The following is a 21,044-nucleotide window of genomic DNA, read 5'->3' on the forward strand; positions in this document are numbered from 1 at the left end:
GGATTATCTCCAATTTTCTTCAGAGCTTGACTTCTGAAACCTTCTGAACACTGTGTTCACGAGTTCATTTTGGTAGCTTCAAGGTCACAGCGTTCAATTTTTCTAAGAACCCAGCTCCAAGTGGCTCACTCAGTCACGATAAGGACTCATACATATAAATTACAAAACTCAGAATGGTACATTGCAAAGCAGCTTAAGTTGTTATAGTAACCATTGTCTGCATTTCAGAATTTCAATACATTTTTATGATAAGTGCATGATAAATAACAGACAGAAAACAGAAATGAAAATACAGATAACATAACCTGCTGGAGACTCTGCAGACAGATAAATTAAATATACCGAAGCAGGTGAAGAAATGAAAAATCTCAGGAATACAGTCTTCTGTGTTAATGAGTTATATGTTGTCAATATCATGTAGTTAGCATAATGTCAATACTTATTTGGAGGCAGGGAACAATATGATCATATAGGGAGGGAAAGTGGAGCTTAGAACACCGGCAAAATATCTATTGATAGGATTTTGTGAGAGATTAATGAAATCAATTTACAGCACAATTCTGTGCATATATACTCAGGCAGAAGTTTAATGGGACTCCCATGTAAATGCACATTGGACTACACAGCTTCAGTTTCATACTGAAGAATGGAGTACTAATATGGCAGATGTAGCCAGCATGGTGTCTTCCAGAAGTTGTTGCACTACAATTCCCACCATCTGTGACCTTGCACCATGTTGGTGGTAATCAATGGCATCATTTGCACATAATGCTAAGCCATTCTTTATTAAATCATGGCTTAGCTTTCAGTGCAATCCCTGGTCCATGGCTTAATTATACTTTCTCTACTGTCAACTAACCATGATCAAAAGCCATGGTTTGTTGTTGGCTTATGAAACTTGGTTTGTTTTAACTATGACTTGGTGTTATGTGCAACCCAGCACCCGCAATTAATAGCAGCTTGATTTGCCTGGCTGCCATAGTTGCTTACCAAAATGCAAAGGCAATAAGGCAAGAGCAGCTGGAAAACGAACCCAACTATGGAGAAACAATCCATGGTTTGTTTGATTGTCTGTTGAGCAACTTGTGGTTAACTCACGGTTTAATGGTATGTGTGAACCAGGTCAATGCTGTGGATTGGAGGCAAGGAAGCACTTGATTCAAAGTTCTATGTTACACAGCGGGAGCTCTGTGCTGTTTTCAGCACCAGCCAGGCATTTCATTTCATATTGTAATTTTTAATTCCATTCTCACACGCTGCAAACCCAGTGGAATTATTGAACATTTTTTCCTTTGAACTGTGAACCTCCTTGGCATACCACGGATGCACTTTTTGAAAATATCCTCAGTTTCAAAAGCTGATTGTCATTCAGTGTAGCAGGAAAAACAGGATCCTCTTGCGTTCACATAACTTGTTTGATGTGTCCTGCCCACAGGTTTCCTTTGCGACATCTGTTGGAGTTTTCCACGAGGACTAAAACTCTGCTTACTTTTGAACTCTGTAGTTTAATAATTCTTAGATAATACACAATATTTACCTTTTAGATATAATTAAGATACAGAGGCACTGTCTATAACATGGCATTGAACCTGGGTCGGGGAAGATTCATATGAAGATCACAAAAGCTACTCCTCTATATCTGAGGAGCATTTCCATCTATGTATAGCAGGAATGGGGCATCAGTTTGCCCTTCTGATATTTCCAGACTCCAGCTCCCATCAGTCTCAGCTAGCATGGCCAGTGGCCAAGGATGATGGGAGTTGGGGGGTGGTCTAACAATGTCAGGAGGTATGAAAGTTCCCCACCCGCGATGTTTTCATTTAAAAGTTGCACTTGACTAGAAAGGTAGCAGAGAGCAGGAGCAGGTGACGATGAAATCTGATACGAAAATGGGAAATAAAGGCACACTTTGTAAAGCAGAGCATTAGGGCACTAAGGTTAAATCAAAGCTACGGCGTGACAAACTATTTTATCATCAGAGGCAGCCACTATTGTGTTCATGATGATCAGCTTTGTTTAACCCATCTCTCTGGGTCTTAGGGCTTGATAAAGTGTGCCAAAAAATGTCATCGAGTTTAATTAAATTTCTGCAGTGCTCTATTGTAAATAGAGAGGGAGTATGCCAGGCACATATGCAATAGAAAGGTATTGGAGTGTGAAGAGCTAACATTATTGGATATGAAAAGTAATAATTTCTGTAATATTACTTCTCTCTTTCTTTAGAATTACTCACCGGAGCTCCCTTTTCTCCCGCTGGACCAGGAGGACCCTGGGGACCAGGGCGTCCAGGCAAACCAATTGGGCCAGCAGTACCTGCCGGACCACGTTCACCAGGTGAACCCTGCAATTAAAAGAAAAGACCACTGAACAAACTATTTAATAACCAGCAACATTGCACAGTTTAGGACAAAGACTGCTAAAAGATTGGCAAGTGCCCTAATTCTTCTAGTAAGATGCCCCCCACATCTCTGCTTTAAAAGACAGGTGGAGAACCTCCAACCCATTCCAGTGGGCCTAATTTGGTCCATAACATTGTGTCTCCCAAGCCTTGGCTACCTGCCCCATACCTGAAGTTATACAACATGAGGGCAGGTAAAGCTGTGGGTGCAGAGGAACAATGGGGAGTCTTAAAATGTCCTCCTGGTTGTTCTTCCACAAGCAGGGCTTGCATTCATTCGAAGCCCTTAAATCTGGCACCAAATGCAAGCCTGGTTCCACTTAGAAGCTCCTCGTCCAAGTCTTGCCACTGCCTGGGAAAAGCAAGGTTTGCATTCATCACTGAATTCAGTGGCAAATGCAAGCTCTGCTAGGACAGTCTCCTCTAGGATCAGGTCCAGGAAGTGCCAGAAAGCAGTGGAGTCTGGGCTCACTCCAGCATTGCTTTTTTTCTCCGTTGGAAATAATGCTTTCTGGCTCAGTTTCAGGGACGGTATTTCACCATATCTCTCAAGATTTGCCTCTGAGTATATATTAGATGGGGAGTCACAGTCACGCCTGATTCCTGAATTGGTATCTGAAGAAGTGTGCATGCACACGAAAGCTCATACCAAGAACTAACTTAGTTGGTCTTTAAGGTGCTACTGGAAGGAATTTTTTTTGTCCTGAATTGATGTCATTCTATGGTTGCAAAGATTTATCACATTCATATTTAAAAGTTTTAGGTATACAATTGAAAGAGCTAACAGCCAAAATACACATGGCACTTTTGTTGCTGTAATTGCCCTGCTCCCTGGTTTCCCTGCCTCTTCTCCCTGGTTTCAGTGGCTGGAACACAGGAAACTGTTTTCTGTTGTGTCAGCCCATTGACCCATCTGGCTCAGTGCCATCTCCATGTGGGTCTCTATACCTTCAGAGAGGAGTCTTCCTTGGCTATACCCAGAGATACTAGGGACTTGGGACTTTTTGCAGGCAGATCATGTGCTCAAACACTGACCTACACCCCTTTTCCAGGGGTCTATATTTAGTGAGTTTAATGAGTTAAGACACCCTACTATAACACATGAGGCTTCTGAGGCAGGTGAAGCCTCTACACCTGCAGGAAAAACAGGTGTGAATTTCTGGAGAAACCACCCATAATTCAGTGTTGCATATAGTTTGGCCCTCAGGTGGAATGTAATATGTGAAGGAGTCTTTAACGTAAGGTGGGGGGGGGACTAATCTTCAGATGTTGTTAGTTTACTGCTCCTATCATAGATGATGGGAGCTGTAATCCAACATTTGGAGTGTCATGTGTCCTGACCCCTGCTTATGTTGACCAAGCCAATGTTATTATGAAATTTGCCAGACACAAAATGTGAAATTTGCTTAACTGACTAAAAAAAAAAAAGTTGTTGACTTCTGTGTTGATGTCCATGGACTCAGCTGCATTAGTCAAAAAACAGTGTTTTGAATGCAACATCAGACGGCACTGGAGAGCAAAAAAATTTTTCTAAGCGATTTTCCACAGTGCTTTTTATCTTTTATTATAATAATTTAATTTCTGACTTATTTATAGAGTTTTTCTCCGCTGTGCGTAGATACACCCTATTTGTGGGTAACACAAACTTGATGATGCTTCTAGCAAGTTCCTAACACACTTGTATTCAAAAGACTTTTCTTTTTGTGTTTGGGCTCTTTGAATTTAAAATGCTCTTTTTGTCTGAGGGAAGCTTGTTCTAAAACACACATAATGAAAAAGGATGTTTGTTTGTTTGCTTTGTTTGCTTGCTTGTCCCTGTGCTCTCCCCCCCCCCCCCGACCCAGCTGATCACATGCCTGAAATACCCAAGTCAGAATGGCAGGGGATGAGGGCTGGCCTTAAATATTCACACGGCATGACTGAGAAGCATAGAAAAGGATTAATGCTGCTTTGCTTTGATTAGGATTCCCAGGGAGTGAGAATTAAATTTCATGGCAATTAGAATCTTACCCCACAGAGGGGAGCTGGTTTGTTTTCACAAGTTGGTTGAGAAATGAATATACATGTGCAAGACTTCAAAATCAAGCAGAAGTATTTCCCCAATGGAAATTAAAAATAAAACCAATGAGGTAGTGGCCTTACAGCATTCTCTCTCCCCTGTGTGTATTTTACTGAGGTTTACTGGGAACTGATAGCTAAGCTACATGATCAAGAATCTCACAGCATGACACTTGACTATTCAGGTGTCTAAACAGGAAATACCTACATAGGAGGAATGGGGCCATGAGGCCCTGCCCTCAATATCCCCATGCACACAAGTCAATCTCTCTCTGTTCCTGGCCTTCCCATGTTGAGTGAGGAATGTCTGAAGGGACTTCGCTCTACCCACATTCAGTTGAACATGAGTTGATCCATCCGCAAAATTGGGAACGAAACTGCTCAGAAGCTTCTACTCATCTTCCAACTGAACAGAGCAGGAGTTCCCTTCCAACCTTTCTCCACTCTCACAACCAGCAAGGCTGGATAGACCATTTACTGGCAGGGCAGGGCAGACCATGTGTGGCCCAGTGCTCACTATAAGGGTTGCTATTTTTGCTTCAGGCATGATGCCTGAACAGAGGCGTTTGTGCCCCACCAGATTGTGTACAAGTAGAAATCGCAAAGGAAGGCTAGCTTACATATCTTCACCCTCATGTTCCAGAGAGTTGTTTTTATGTTGGACAGAACACACACACACACACACGGGACCTCCAGCTCCTGTTAAAAGTGGTACAGTCCAGTATGACCTGCATCACATTATCCTATTGTTCGCGTGTTGAGGTCCCCAAGCCACCCCAATAACTCACACATCACACATAATTTTTGTTTAAGGTTATTGGCATAATTTTGGCCACAACCTTATTTAAATTCATAACTGTGAGTGGTTGCTTAGGCATTGGTTCCGACTATCTGTCCCCCCGTCCAGGGACAGAACTGACTTCCAGATTCCAGCGGAAGCCAGTAAGGGAAAACAATATTGGGGAGAAAATGGAGCCGGGCACCAGACCCTCACCTCTCCCCACATGCTCCCAGGGGCTTGCGCAGCCCAAGCCCCATGCCAGGGACTTGGACAAAAGCATGGCAAGCCCCTGGATTCCTTTAATGGAATTCCCTTGCAACACCAGCGTTGGAGGGGTAGGCACTTACCCCTCCACCAACTAATTTTTTAACCAATGCCTAACCGCAAACCTTACAAGTTGTGACAATTTGCTATGCACTAGGCAAAAACCGGGGACACAGGTGGCGCTGTGGGTTAAAGCCTCAGCGCCTAGGACTTGCCGATCGAAAGGTCGGCGGTTCGAATCCCTGCGGCGGGGTGCGCTCCCGCTGCTCGGTCCCAGCGCCTGCCAACCTAGCAGTTCGAAAGCACCTCCGGGTGCAAGTAGATAAATAGGGACCGCTTACCAGCGGGAAGGTAAACGGCGTTTCCGTGTGCGGCTCTGGCTCGCCAGAGCAGTGATGTCACGCTGGCCACGTGACCTGGAAGTGTCTCCGGACAGCGCTGGCCCCATGCCTCTTAAGTGAGATGGGCGCACAACCCCAGAGTCTGTCAAGACTGGCCCGTACGGGCAGGGGTACCTTTACCTTTACCTTAGGCAAAAACCAAATGGCTCCAGCCAATCAGCCAAATGGACAAAATTCCTACAAGGCCCCTGCCCCCAAAGCAGGTGACCCCATGACAGGCATAGCAAGGTCAAGCGCAAAATCCCCAGTTCAGGGAGGGTAGGCGGGTGATCCGGTGCACGCAGCAAAAGAGAATGCCCAAAGCTGCGTGCCCAACTTTGAGCCCAACCCACAAATTAGTAACATCAAAATCTCCCCAGAAACACCCAATCACAGTCTGTGGCCAACCAACAGATCTGCCCAGCAACAGTGGGCTGGCCTGCTAGACCCCACCGCAACACGTGCTCTCTATTAAAGAGCACACGCTTTGTGTCACTCTGCTTTTACTCTCATTGTACTAGGAAAAGAGGGAGGAAATGTCTACTGTACTCTACTCTGATGTAGCAATTTCACACCACACCTCTCTAATATTGGAGGAAACCCAGCTCTTTACCACAGACCAGAAGATTTGGTGCAACTTTCAATGTACAACAGCTTTTCCTGGTTTCCTGCCCTTCCCTTCAGACTTTCTGGGCAGGAATAAAGGTGCGTATGAGAGAGAAGCACCAACATCTGCAATGACGGCAGAACCACTAGATCAATGTTGAAGTGTATTATCATGAAAGTAATGTCACATGTCATGAGGTTGTCATGAGCACAATGATTTTCAGCATGCAACTGGTCTAGGATACTGATCCAGACTGGTTGCATATTCCAGATCTGGGCCCCCTCAGCTGCTTTTTCTTGAAAACAAAAGTGGACAATTTAAGAACACTCCTAATCTGGATCAGGGCCCTGCACCAGTTTCTTGCTTTCCCTCTGTGTGTGTACCTGTGTTTTAAAAGAGTGAGTAACGTAACTTGTAGTTTGGGCCAAATTTCTATGTATTTCAGAACGAAAGGAAGGCTGGACAGAATTTCACAGCAGTCTTCCAGTACAGTAGGCTTTTCATTTTCCTGCCACTAGAGGCTTCTTATCTCTCTCTCCCCCCCCTTTATAATTTCTAATAAAACAAGAAAACAAGAAAATACCATTTGTCTCCTGCTGATAACAGCAGGTTTCAGATGGGCCAATATGTTTGTGTTGATAGTTCCTTCTGTTTGTCGACTCATAATTACTAGGGAATGGCTATTGACAGAACTGAATGACATTCATTTAGATACTGTTCACAAGAGCACATACACATAAATAAAAAAAGGAAGTCATTTTTTCATACTAATATTTTTTTCATTTTCCTTCAAGCAATTCTACTTACAATGGGACCCGGTGGACCTTGTGGACCTTCTCCTCCTTTCAGACCAGCTCCACCCTACCAAAAAAAAGCATTATTTGTCATTATTACCATCGTCACTATGTGAAGAGTGACACACAGCATTTCAAAGTGTTTTATTTCATCTGTTCTATCTACAGAACATGAATAGTCTATGGGCTATTTACTGCAGAACCCTTTGTTTGTTCTACTTTATGGCAAAAGAAAGAAAGAAAGAAAGAAAGAAAGAAAGAAAGAGCGATGTTTACTCCCAGGAAAGTGTATACTGGACTGCAGGCCTCCTATGATTAAACCCTAGAGCAGCTTAAAGTAAAATAAAAATATATCACTCTTCCTCTCTCTAAAAGTCAAAATCTTTTTTTTCTAAGCTTTTAAAAAATATATACATTAATTTAAAATTTTACTCTTACCACCATTTACTCTTACCACTTCTGACAAGCACTTAACCACTAACCAAGCCTTTAAGACAGGCTTCCTCAAACTTGGTCCTCCAAATGTTTTTGGCCTACAACTCCCATGATCCCCAGCTAGCAAGACCAGTGGTCAGAAATGATGGGAATTGTAGTCTCAAAACATCTGGAGTGCCAAGTGTGAGGAAGCCTTCTTTAAGAGCTAAGCAGTCAGTATATTGTAAACTGGTGTTTAGGGCCTATTGAGCCTGAGATGTTGGATCTTTCCTGGCAAATCAAGTCAGGAGACATCACCTCCTGATTAACCATATCATCATCGTCTCCTCCCCATCAATGGGGAGGACAGGACAGGAAATGGCACCTCAAGAAACTGACAGAAAGCAATGCCTGAAGACACAATTAGTGCTGTACATTTAATAGACATTCATAAATTGATTTTTAAATGTCAGAAGATAATCTGTACTGTACTTTTAATATTAAAAAAACAACCCTTAAGCACTCTGTGTGGACATTGTTCTCTTAACAGTTAATATAACAATGTGCAGACACCAGAAATAACTCCTACTCAGGACTTAACCCCATGCAAATAGGGTTAGGAACAGATCCATAATACTGTACCTGAGCTCCTGGCAGGCCTCTTTCACCTGGGAAACCACGGAGTCCTGGAGGTCCATCTTTTCCAGAGATGCCTTGAGGACCTGGATCACCCTAAGGAAACAGATCAAAAACAAATTGCAGGCGGTTCAGCCATGATTTCTCACATATGCTGGATTTTAATGGCAATGAGATTCTGCATCCACTCACATGGCAAGTTCTGAAAATCCTGCCAAATTTAAAAGAGCTGATGTTCTTTTTTTTACTAATCAATAAAGATCAGAGACGTGAACATATGCCAAAGCATTGATTTTTGTGAGTAAACTCTCTTCCTGAACTTGTTTATCATTGTTCTTTTGATCAAAGAAGCAGTTACATGAGTTTTCATCTCAGCCATAATCATTCCAATGCTAGCTTACATTTTACGTGAGGTTCGGTACTCCTAAGCACACAGTCTCAATCTTCAGTGCACCCATGCAGCTTCATTAACTGCACTTGCCACTGTTGGACATTTTGGACCATTACAATGTAGACCCATTTGGATGCTAGGGAGCATCATTCTTCCAGTGTTGAAGGCCATTCCCTGCACTAATTCCCACTGTCCGGGGCGGATCTACTATGAAACTAATACAACTTAAGCTTCATGGCCCCTAATCCAAGAGAGCCCCCAGAAGCTATTTTCATCTGCTTTGCTTAAATCTTGGGGGTCTAGTAGACCTAATCTGAGTTGCATTGATTTGAGTCAAATTGATAGATTTTGTCGTTGCATATATTTCCATCCCAGAGTTTGAAAGTCAGTAGCACAGACATTGTGATCTGTCATGGAACAACCCATTGAAGAAGACAACAGTGGCTAGCTAGACCTCATTGCTGGCTGCCAAGGGGTTCCCAGAATGTAGGTCCACCACTACCCACCACTCAACAAAGTTAGATCTGAAGTAACAAATCCCATGTGTATCTCTGAAGCTGTGGCAAACTGCCCATTCAGATCACCACACAAGAAAATGTTAGTGTGTTTTCATGCATCCAACACAAGTGCACATGCCAGCACTGATACCTTAGCACCTTCTTTCCCAGCAGCCCCTGGAAGACCTTGTTCACCTGGTGGGCCTGGAGGACCAGGATGACCTCTCTCACCTATTGGGCCAGTCTCGCCAGTGGGGCCCTAAGAAACCAAAGGAACAGCATTAATTATCCCGTGCCACTGACATATTCCTTGACCTCCACTTCCAAGAGGAATACAGATAGCCAGTTTTCTTGTCATGGTCAAATGGCCTTCAGCATTTAAGATCTCCAAACACAGTTGTACCATGAAAGCATCCTACTCCAAAAATGGTCAGGACATGGTAGTGCTATGATGGGATAGGGGAGAAATGAGATTCAAAGGTGAGTCTTCCTAATTTGCACCTTCTGAAATAATGCACAAACCAAAACGCAGCCGACCTTTGAAATTTTGCAACGCAGTTCTCCGGCCAAATAATATGCACAAAATGCATATATCAGTGGCCAAAGAAATTGCATATAGTTCCCTAGGAAGGGATTGCGCTTCCACCAAGCATTTCAAAGGGGCTTTCAGCCACATGGCACTGAAGTTACTAGTTCTGAAATGCTGATTTTGGAAATGAAGAAGGCAGAAGGCAACCCTTGGGCCATCTCATTAAGTATGTTATCAAGTTTGTACCATGGGATTAGTGTTATGTTTTAGGATTTTCACTTTGAAATCTGCATGAAAACAGGTATATTACACCAGTGAAATTAGCCAAAATGTATAAAATAAGTAATAAATGTTGGAAATGTAAAGAAAAAGAAGGATCTTTTTATCACATGTGGTGGGAATGTAAGAAAGTGAAAAGCTTCTGGGAAATGATATATAATGAAATGAAAAAGTTGTTGAAATCTACATTTATTTAAAAAAAAAATCCAGAAGCATTTCTACTTGGCATTGTAGGGGAGGATATTAATAGACAGGATAATAAACTGTTTTTATATGCAATAATGGCAGCAAGGGTACTGTTGGCACAGAAATGGAAACTGGAAGAATTACCGACGAAAGACGAATGGCAGACGAAATTAATGGACTATGCAGAATTAGACAAAATGACAGGAAGGATTTGAAACCTGTGGGACCAGAGATTCTCAGAGGACTGGAGTAAATATGTGAACTATTTGAAAAGTAATTGTAATCAACAGACTACGCTAGTAAGATTGCAAGAAGTTTTGTAAGGAGGACGATGTGAAATATTGCAGAGGAAAGTATGAAAAGAATTATTTGTGAAGGACTATTAAAAGTAAAAGTAAAATTAATGAAATGCAGATTAAGTGATAAAGACTGAAAAATCTTCAGATGTGGTTGATGGAAGTCCAAAACACCTAATAAGATAAGAAAATATGTTGTATGTTTTTTGGAAATTTCATGTAAAAACTAATAAAAATGTTTTTTTTTTAATGAAAGAAAGAAAACAGGTAAGTTGGACCAATTCCCAAAGGTACTGGCACAGAGCAGAGATGGGCTGATCTGTCCATATCTAGCTGTGATTGCTCAATGGTAAGAATTTGAGGGGAGATGGGTCTTTAGCGCTGTTGCACCTTTCCTGCTCACTGGAAACTCCACATCCCAGCTTCTGCCATTCTTCATGTGGCGGTGAGTGGTCTACACCCTTCCTTTCTGATGCACATGGCCCAAGTGTCCAGCAAATGTGGCTAATAGCATTGGCTTCAAGTTACAAGAAAGGAGATTCTGACAAAACACCAGGAAGAACTTTCTGATGGTAAGAGCTGTTAGACAGTCAAACGGTCTCCCTCGTGAGGTGGTGAACTGTCCTTCAGTGGAGGTGTCAAAGCAGAGGTTAAATGGCCATCTTTCATGGATGCTTCTGTTGGGATTCCTGCATTGCTGGGCTAGATGACTCTTTGAACTCTACAAGGCTATGATTCTGTGTTGCCATTGGCCTGGCAAGTTGGAAAACTGGTATACAGTTACGAGGAAGTGTGTGGAGATATATTGTTTCTATTGTCTTGGGGTAATAGGAAGCCTAGCTAATTATGCAGGCTCTCTCTTATCTGGGAAGGACTCCATCAAGTAGCACTGCAAAACCCTGATTAATAGGCCTTGCTTGGATTCTGATGAGGCAATCCAAATTCAGCTCACTACCTCAGATATACATTTGGAAGCAAAGCAGAAACAAATGCCATTGATTCCAAAGTGTACTAAGCACTCTGTAAGACATTAGTTGAAAGGAAATTTAACGCCGTGTTTTGCCACTACATTTCCATTACTCCTATTTAAAGATAAAAATCAGAAACATCAACACAGAATGATAATGGTGTTCATGATACAAATTCATGTGCAAGCTCCTTCTAAGTTTGTACATGGTGCAATGCATATATATTTTTCCTGGTGACAGAAAGCAACGGGCTATTTTTCTTTTTAAAAAGAAAGAAAATAAAACGCTAATACGATACAAATAAATTAAAAACCCTCGCAAAGAAAGCAAATGCACAATATACCAGTCTTGAGATGGGATTTCAGTTACCTTTCCTAACATTCAAAGGCAGCCTGGTCAGCCATTGGAAATTAAGCATAGTCAATAAAAGCCGAGAAGGAGACACACGGTAATTCAGATAAAATGGGCACTCAGTAAGATGCCCGCTGTTTCACTTCACTGAAGTGTTGGAAGAAACACAACAAAAATGATTCATACGACTCCTGTAGTTAAACCAGAGTAGAGAGAAATTCAGAGAGGTCTGGCCACCTAAAAGCTTTTCTTTAAGAGCTTGTTGCAATAGCATTTCTAGTCAAGCCACACTCTGTGATTCCTAAAAAAATTACTATGGGTTGGATCCAGAGTTCCCATAAGTTGAAGTAAGTTCATGGCAGCCTTCTACAGAAGAAAGGGTGGAAGGTGTTTTTTTTTTGGGGGGGGGGAGGTGGGCATTTCTTCCTTTTCCCTGCAGCCCTGGTCTGGAAGGTTTGGAGAAACTCTTGAACATCACATAAAGTAGCATGGTATGCTTCTGGAAAAAGGGCAAGTCAGGGTAAATTGACTCCCCATGGTCCTCCCTCCAGAGGGAGCTACCACTAGATAGAATTGCCTTCCACAAATTAAAGATGCCCTTCCATTTGTAGAAGGACAAGTCTGACTCTGACCTCCTAAACTGGGCATGTATAGGTCTCCACGAACCTTCCATAATCTCTCGTAGGGTTGCTAACAATCCCGTGGTACGTTTTTTAAACTTGTCCACTAATGTGAGCATGGTTTCCCATGATTTACAGATCCCACAGATTTCTTTTCAGGCGAATTTCTGATAAACATGCAAACCTCATCTGTTTCAGGGGACTTGCTCCAAAGCAAGTCCACCCCATCTCAGTCCTGACTCTTGAACCAAGACACATCATGGGACAGATCCATGATTTACTGCAAGCACTGGGTTCAATCAATCACATTCTCTGTCTCACAGTTTGCTGCAAGGGATAAACATGCTTTCTAACATGCTCCAAGGAGTGGCCACACAGATCTTACTGGGTAACTGTACATAAAATGGGATGTACAAAACAACATTGTGCAGAATAGAAGATGGCTGTCACCATTAATACATGGGGACAGCCATCTTCTCTATTATTATTATTATTATTATTATTATTATTATTATTATTTTAAAAATTATATCGTACTTCATTTATAGATCTCAGGGCAGCTCATGACATAAAAATACAAGATGAAAAACAGTTACACAGGAAGTGACAGCACATCAGGATGTGTGATAAAAAAGCATTTTTTATCCAGTGTGGCAGGTGCCACACTTTGAAGCTGCTCTTAGCAGCTTTATGCTGTTAAACAAAGAGAGAAAGAGTTGCGTGGCAAGTCCCCTCCCCCCATGTGAAATAAAGATACTGACACTTTAATTAAGGTTAATGGGCGTAAAAGGCCACAACTTTATTGATTAAAGAACTGAAGGTATTGGCCTTAGGCATTGGCTCCTATTGACTACCCGGCCTGGTGACCGGGAAGGGTTGCACACAAGCCTTGGGGGTCCTGTTGAAGTACGCCAACTAGGATCCCACGGGTGTCACCGCTGGGGGGCGTGCCGGAGGCCCTACCTTCCAGGTTGCGGACAAGGCCACGCCCCCGGAGTCCTCTAACGGACTACCCCTTCCATTGGGGGAAGGTGATGGCAGTTCCTTCCCCCCCGTCCATTTGCATAACAATTAACCCCTGCCAATGCCTAACCACCAATACCAGGAAGTTGTGACGATTGCTACAAGGTAGGCGAAAAAACCAAAAGGCTGCAAGTGTGCCAACTTGGAAAAATTCCTACCAGGCCCCACGCGGCGACCAACCGGAGTCCATAGCAAGGTCATGCCTAACTAAGCCTAAGGGTGGGTGGGACGGGAAAACCTCTCAGTTGGTGAAGGAGGGGCAAAGAGGGAGATCCCGGGGCGTGCCTGGCCTTAAGTATGAATTGGCCACACCTCCTCGGCCCGCAGATTGGCGGGCCGATTTGAAGGCCCGCCCCGGGAATTCCCTGGGTCTCGCGGGGGCAAGGGGCCAGCCCCCGCGAGGGTGGGAGGGGGTTCTGCCCGCAACCCCCTCTCCTCCTGATCTCGGAAATGGCAAGAGAGAAAGAGAGAAAGAGAGAGAAAGAAAGAAAGAAAGAAAGAAAGAAAGAAAGAAAGAAAGAAAGAAGAGAGGGAGGGAGGGAGGGAGGCCTTGGACCAGGCATAGGCATCCTTCAGCCCTCCAGATGTTTTGGACTACAATTCCCATCATCCCTGAGCACTGGTCCTGTTAGCTAGGGATCATGGGAGTTGTAGGCCAAAACATCTGGAGGGCCGAAGGTTGCCTATGCCTGCCTTGGACCATCTCATAAGTAGCAGCTGCCATTTCTTACTTTAAAAAAACAACAGTAATTAAAAACAACAACTGTGTATTTCCTCCCCGTTTGTCACATGGAATAGCGACAAAACAGACTTGCTTGGGGGCACATGTGGGCACGAGGCAAAAACAGTCTTGGTCTGAACATCCACCCCATTGGTAGACTGTGTCATGGGTCAGCTTGAAAGAGGTTGCTGTGCGACAGGCACGGCCAAACTAAAGGCTCCCTCCACATTTGGTAAAGCTAAAGTTAGGCAGAAACATCATACCTGAGGTCCAACCACGCCACCAGGACCCGGGGGGCCAGTCTTGCCTTGGAAACCCTAAGAAACAAAGCAGACAATGGTTACTAATACTGACACTTCTGCACATCACAAACGGCTTTTAACTGCTGAAGAGATGAGAAGCATGAAGCACGGTGTCAAGGGAATCGTCTTTCCCCCAAGAATAAAGACTGCCATTTCTGTTATTACTGCGCGCACTTGAATGTAAAATATTGAAGACTCTTTCAAAGATCTATCATTTCCAATCATTGCGAGCTTGGCTCCTCTGCTAGCACGGTTCAAAGTGGCAGCATTCGCAGGTCGCACTTTCTGCAAAACTGATTAGGGGGCTGTGATTGCACAAATGATATTGCTCAGATTCAGTTCAAATATATGTTGCAGACATCCGCACAGATATGTTAAGAGCAGACAAGCAAGAACAGCTATACATAGATACACTTAAAATCAGACTGGGACCGACAGGTAGATGATGCCTTAAAGGCATGGAAGGAATACCAAACGGAGGTAGTAACTGAGATGAGAAATCAAGATGTTGATTTCCCCGCTCTTCCCTCCTTTATAAAAGGGGACCAACAGCTTGTTTAACTGTTTTCAACGTACCCCAAGTAGGAACGAGAGGAATTATCTCAAGAGAAATTTCATTGGTCTCATCAAAGTCCTTCTAGTTCCACCCCACAAAATTCATTGCATGTTTCACCAGTGTAGGGGCATCCAAATCGGCCTTGAAATTTTGCTGTGGGCGAAATCCAGCAGCACCTCTGAGATATTTGGTGCAAATACAACTGGAGACAGTGCTGCAAGATGGATGCTCTCCTGCAGCAGAGTGGCGAGCCACACATTTAAAAGAGCTCAGCAATGCTACAAAGTGATGGATTATATATAAAAAGAGGGGGAAAGCACACAAAGACTCCCTAAGGCGTGTTTGAAGGCACATTGAATGTCTTGATGATCCTTTTAAGGAAAAGTTTTTGCAAAAGAAGCAAACGGCCCCCTGAGAATTGCCGGGAGCCAGAGGATCCTCTGCGCTAATGCTCACTCAAAGCTGCTACTTCAGCAAAGCTGCACTGTGACCTTCCAAGAGCAGTTCCAGGCATTTAGCAGCCAACAAGGAATTGACAGACCTCCACTGCTGGCAGGTACAGAGTGCAATCTGCACTGAAGACGCCATGGGCAGAAAAGGGCAGAAAAATTGCTCAGCTTTCCCTGAGCAATTGATCTTCTCCGATCCCTTTTTTGTTAAGTATAACAGTTTAATGGACACTGAAATGAGAATGCTTAAATGTGTATTGGTGAAAAGGTTTGACGTGGGGTTTTTCCACAGAGCTATATTAAAGCCAAGGAGAGCACTCTGAGCTCTTGCTGAGTTGATAATTAACTGATTGTTGTTCTCTGGTAGCTAACCTGTGAGTGTTGTAACCTTAGATCATGTGATGAAGGTATTGGGCTGCAAATCTCCATTTTAAAAGGGAGTGGCCATTGAGTCTTGTTCTCCCAAACTCAATGGAGCAAGAATGTAAATGAAGCTCTCCTGAAGGGAGACTAAACAGCCTAAGACAATGGAGGGTGGAACGGAGGCTGAGGATATATATATATATATATATATGCTTTCGTATATATATATATGCTTATAGATCTATTTGGATTATTTCATATTTTGTAAGATGCTGAGCCTGTGCTGGACAGCACAAGTCATTGTATGGATGTTTTGGTTGTATCTTTGATGCTTATGTTTTGTTTTGAAGAGTTCTGCCAGTAAAAAAATTGAATAATATTTTTATGGGCTGGGACGATGATTTTTTTCCAAAAGGAGCTAGTTCTTATGCTTCCAGTCACTTCAAACTGTGCAATATTAATCTCTGCAACATAAACATTTGTTATATTGTGGGGGAAAGTGAAGGGGTGGGGGAAAGCAGCCTGGAGGAAGGATTAAGCATCTTCTGCACAACCTGCTCAGGTCTTCACTGGAAATCACAGCCGCCTCCTTGCTTTGCAGCAGGGCTGGATTAAGACTTTTAGAAGCCCTAAGCACTTAGAATATTTTGGTGCCACCATATATATCTAATTCAAAATATATCATTGATCTATACTGTTATTACTATTTTATTATATATGTGTGTATGTGTGTGTCTATGTAATATTTTCATTTATCGTGGGAGCCTGGTTCAGCTGCACTATAGTAATAATAGCAATATGGTCCATGGTAAATCTGGCAATGAAAAATAAACACGGTGCCCCCTCTTCCCTTGATACCTCAAGTGTGTGCTTATTGTGCTTAATGGTTAATCCAGCCCTGTTTTGTAGCTGGGATTAGGATTCCAGGTTCATGTTGATTGCCAAGTGTCAAGTTCTATCCAAGAGGAATGAGCAGTGTACTAAAAACCAAACAAAACACCATATCGAAGAAAAACAAATAATGCACTTACAGTTTCACCCCTCTGCCCTGGGTGTCCGGGCAAGCCATCCTTCCCTGGCGGACCCTGCAATGGGAAACATAAGCAATCAAATTATAGCTCTGAGAAGCAGATGCTAACCAAGTCTAGCAATCTCTGTGATAGCTCCAATCTGACAAGCTGGCTTTCAAGCATCCCACCATGAATGCCGGCTGAGTGGCCAACCATTATTAAGCTGACTGCTCATGGTCAGGGATGTTCAGTTAATATTTGCTGAATGGGAGTTAATGACTGGAAATCTCTCTCTCTCTCTTGTCTGCCTTTGGAAGGGAACACCCTTTAGCCAATGCAACACAGGCACAGTGTTGTTGTATCTTGGATGGGAAGGCAGAGAGAGTGAATCAGAGAGCCCGAGGGGGGTTTCTTGGGGTTGGAGTTTAGCTGGACTGGAAGCATGTAGGGCAAGGGGCTGCAGGGGGTCTGAGCAATTGCTTCCTTAAGGAATCTAATGCACATTCTGTGCCTTTGTGCGCTGCCAGCTGTGCGGGCCCATAGCTTCTAATGTGACCTACTTCTGTATCTGTAAATAAGTCAAACAGTAAAGAAGGTACCAGAAAAACCCTGGTGCCCTCTCATCCAAAAGAGACAAAATAGTACATTTCTGCTGCCTGCTCCTCATTAATTTATTACCTCTCCCCAATTGCACAACGATTTCTCCTAAGGCAGTCCAAATTCACAAGAATGCTGGTATCTTTGAAAATTGTACTTTGCTCAACCCCGATTTGATAGAAACTGTTTTAAAAATGAAAACTTACGGAATTTATCAGTACAATAAGGGTGGAGGTCTGTGATATTAAAATATGCAAAAAAATACCCCAACATTATGCAAGGAACCAAGGGTGGTTGATGACATCTGAACATGTTACACACCAGCATGCCATAATGGAACTCTGGCCGTTCTTTCTTTCTTTTCAATAAAAATCTGTTTTAGGCGCTTTGAAAAGTATTTCTGCTTAAACATTTTGCTGACAGCCCCTTCTCCACTCCCACCCCCTAATTGATCCTGCCACCCCCCACCCCCACTTTGTTTCCATAGGGCAAACACAGATTTTTGCTCTGCAATGTAGTGATGGACATAATAGATCCCTAGAGTGGGAGGTAATAAAAGTGAAGCTGGGAAGTTACGTCTCCATGTGACATTCTGTCAAGCAAGGATAATAAGAGCAAGGGATGCTGGATCAATATGATTTCAGGTTCAGTACATTCTGCACACCAGGACAAACCTGGTCTACAAGCAAAGCTCAAACAAAGGCCGAAGAGTTGTATTAGGCAGAAACAAGCAGTTGATTCCATTGGAGCTGATCAATTCCACGAAGGTAAATGTGACCCTAAAACCTTTGAAAGCCTATACATTATTCCAGGCTGGTGGATACTTCAGTTCCATTTATGAATGCAACATTTTAAAGACAATAACCCAGTTAGTGCATGTCGTACACTTGTTTTGGTAATAGTCTGCCAATAGCGGATATAACTTTCCCATTAACTTCAGCATTTTTCTTTCCTTTTGGGACTGGGATCGACGCAAGATGGAGAGAGACCTCTAGTGGCATCTGGTCATCCCTACAGAGAAAAACATTTTGCAGATACGAAAGAGGCTGCCACCTGGTTGGGATGATGACAAGTTTTCAATGAACGTCTTTACCCTGCAAACTGCCTTGTTGAGAGCTTGCACAAAATTTTCAGCAGCAAACCAGGTGTGCACAATGAAGGCTACAAATTGCATTGTCAGGGTTATGTTACACAGAATGAGGAAAAACGCATTTCAGCTAAGGTTGCAGGAAAAGCAGGAGTCATATAGCACACTTTTTAATACACTGTAGCCGCACAGAGGGGACGCAGGTGGCGCTGTGGGTTAAAGCCTCAGCGCCTAGGACTTGCCGATCGAAAGGTCGGCGGTTCGAATCCCTGCGGCGGGGTGCGCTCCCGCTGCTCGGTCCCAGCGCCTGCCAACCTAGCAGTTCGAAAGCACCTCCGGGTGCAAGTAGATAAATAGGGACCGCTTACCAGCGGGAAGGTAAACGGCGTTTCCGTGTGCGGCTCTGGCTCGCCAGATGCAGCTTTGTCACGCTGGCCACGTGACCCGGAAGTGTCTCCGGACAGCGCTGGCCCCTGGCCTCTTGAGTGAGATGGGCGCACAACCCCAGAGTCTGTCAAGACTGGCCCGTACGGGCAGGGGTACCTTTACCTTTACCTTTTTAGCCGCACAGAACAGAAACTCACCTTATATACGCTTCTGATTTTTTTTTTTAATACAGCTTCAGTTGTTTGTTCCCAGACATGTCCTATCATTGTTATCAGATTTCCCAGCAAACACTTTTGCCTTTAATGTTTGTTTCATTGTAGCAGCAGGTTGGTGGCAGCTACAGTACTTGCTAAACAGTTTTACCTACTTCATATACAGTGGTACCTTGGGTTAAGAACTTAATTCATTCTGGAGGTCTGTTCTTAACCTGAAACTGTTCTTAACCTGAGGTACCACTTTAGCTAATGGGGCCTCCTGCTGCCACCGCGCCATCGCCGCATGATTTCTGTTCTCATCCTGAAGCAAAGTTCTTAACCCGAGGTACTATTTCTGGGTTAGCAGAGTCTGTAACCTGAAGCATATGTAACCTGAAGCATCTGCAACCTGAGGTACCACTGTACCAGGAAAATCACTATTGAGCCGCTCTGAGCTGATCTTTCTTGAGGAGCAACTGTGCACAAATAACACAAGCTGCAAACCTTGGAAAGGCAAGAACCTTTAAATTCAGTGGGGCATAGGGAGCATTCCTAAGTCTCTCCACAGCCTGGTGGGGCTTTATGGAGTGGCTGGGCTACTGCCATGTCTGCAGCCCTGGTGGGGTGGAAAGTGGATGAGGGGCAGCTGGGAGCTGGCACAGTGATCAGGTTCAAATTGGGCCAATGCTGTCATATGATAGCAGCCGGGACATCTTGGGATCCCTGCCCCAAAAGCCTCTTTGGCAGATGGAAGAGGGAGCTCTGCATCAGATCTGGCAGCAGATAGAGAAGCCAACAATACTAGATGGAGGGATGTCTCTACTCAGTCCAACTGCCCAGCCTTGCACAAAGGGGGTTTAGATCGTTCTGTCATTCTGTGCAAGGATGCCCAGGGATCGTTATGTATCCATCTAGAAGAGAGGATATATGAAAAACTGGCAACCCGGAGACTGGAATTGGAATAAGGAATCTTCTGGCCATTGTTCTTCACAAACACTTCTGATTGTGCTTAACAACCAGTCTTTATTTCTGCATCCCATTTGCTGAATAAGCATTGCATTTATTTTCGGAAAATACTTACAGGAGGTCCCTTTGGTCCAGGAAATCCAACAGGCCCCTGGGGTCCTTGTGGGCCCTAAAATTGATCAGAAAAGCAAAAGCAAAACAACAAAAAACGTTAGCAGCAGCAGCAGCAGCATGGAAAGAGCTACCAACCTGTAGGAAATGTTAAACTAATGCCTGCCCATGGCTGTTGACAAGGTGGGGGCCTCAGTGAAAAACGTTTTTGTTTCCGCAAATATATTTAAACACACACCTAAACATCTGGGCAAAATTACTTGTATACAGATGAGACAGGGCAAGGCTTGTCTCACTCTTTTTAGAATAGGATGTGTCATTTCAGTACAATGCCAGTGGCCAAATTTCTGTAAGCAATTCCACTTATTAATTTGGTTACAAAAATAAATATTACCTAGGATCAGCATTAGAGCACATTCCTATGTATGTCTGCTGAGAAGTGAGCCCCACTGAATGCCACGAGACTTAGGCAGCGTAATACCATACATTCAAAGCACACACATATTGTACAATATCCTGGGAGCTGTACTGTGTTAAGGGTGCTGGTAATTGTACCTCTACAGTTCCCATGATTCTTTTGGTAAAACCATGTCCTTTAAATAGCTTTTAAAATATGTTTTTCTATATGCTGGAAGCCGTCCAGAGTGGGTGGGGCAACCCTGTCAGATGGGCGGGGTACAAATAATAAAATTATTTTTATATGGTGTGTGTGCAGCCTTCCTCCCAAGTAATTTATTTTGTATCCAGGGTACTCCCACCGCTGGTTTGGGAAGCAGCATATATACAAAGTTAGCCATAATCCATATCTATGTTGTTGTTCCTTATGAAA

The 21,044-nt window shown here is 43.5% G+C and overlaps 1 protein-coding gene and 1 long non-coding RNA gene across 5 annotated transcripts in view; one reads left to right on the forward strand and one right to left on the reverse strand.

The window, feature by feature from the left end:
• COL11A1 (collagen type XI alpha 1 chain) overlaps positions 1-21,044 on the reverse strand; it is a 258,210-nt gene that overhangs the window by 66,524 nt on the left and 170,642 nt on the right. For all 4 annotated transcript variants that reach the window (XM_083743153.1, XM_083743154.1, XM_083743152.1 and 1 more), the window contains 7 exons: positions 20,220-20,273; positions 16,895-16,948; positions 14,457-14,510; positions 9,372-9,479; positions 8,339-8,428; positions 7,296-7,349; positions 2,234-2,341 (listed from right to left, as the gene is read on the reverse strand). In XM_083743153.1, the coding sequence (XP_083599279.1) occupies positions 2,234-2,341; positions 7,296-7,349; positions 8,339-8,428; positions 9,372-9,479; positions 14,457-14,510; positions 16,895-16,948; positions 20,220-20,273 (522 nt within the window). The remainder of the gene's footprint in view (positions 1-2,233; positions 2,342-7,295; positions 7,350-8,338; positions 8,429-9,371; positions 9,480-14,456; positions 14,511-16,894; positions 16,949-20,219; positions 20,274-21,044) is intronic.
• Positions 264-7,363, forward strand: LOC310846692. The gene is made up of 3 exons (XR_014565477.1): positions 264-350; positions 2,224-2,334; positions 7,283-7,363. It is a non-coding gene; the product is annotated as an uncharacterized lncRNA (long non-coding RNA).

Source organism: Podarcis gaigeae (genome assembly GCF_964106915.1).
Source record: "Podarcis gaigeae genome assembly, chromosome: 6".
NCBI lineage: Eukaryota > Metazoa > Chordata > Lepidosauria > Squamata > Lacertidae > Podarcis > Podarcis gaigeae.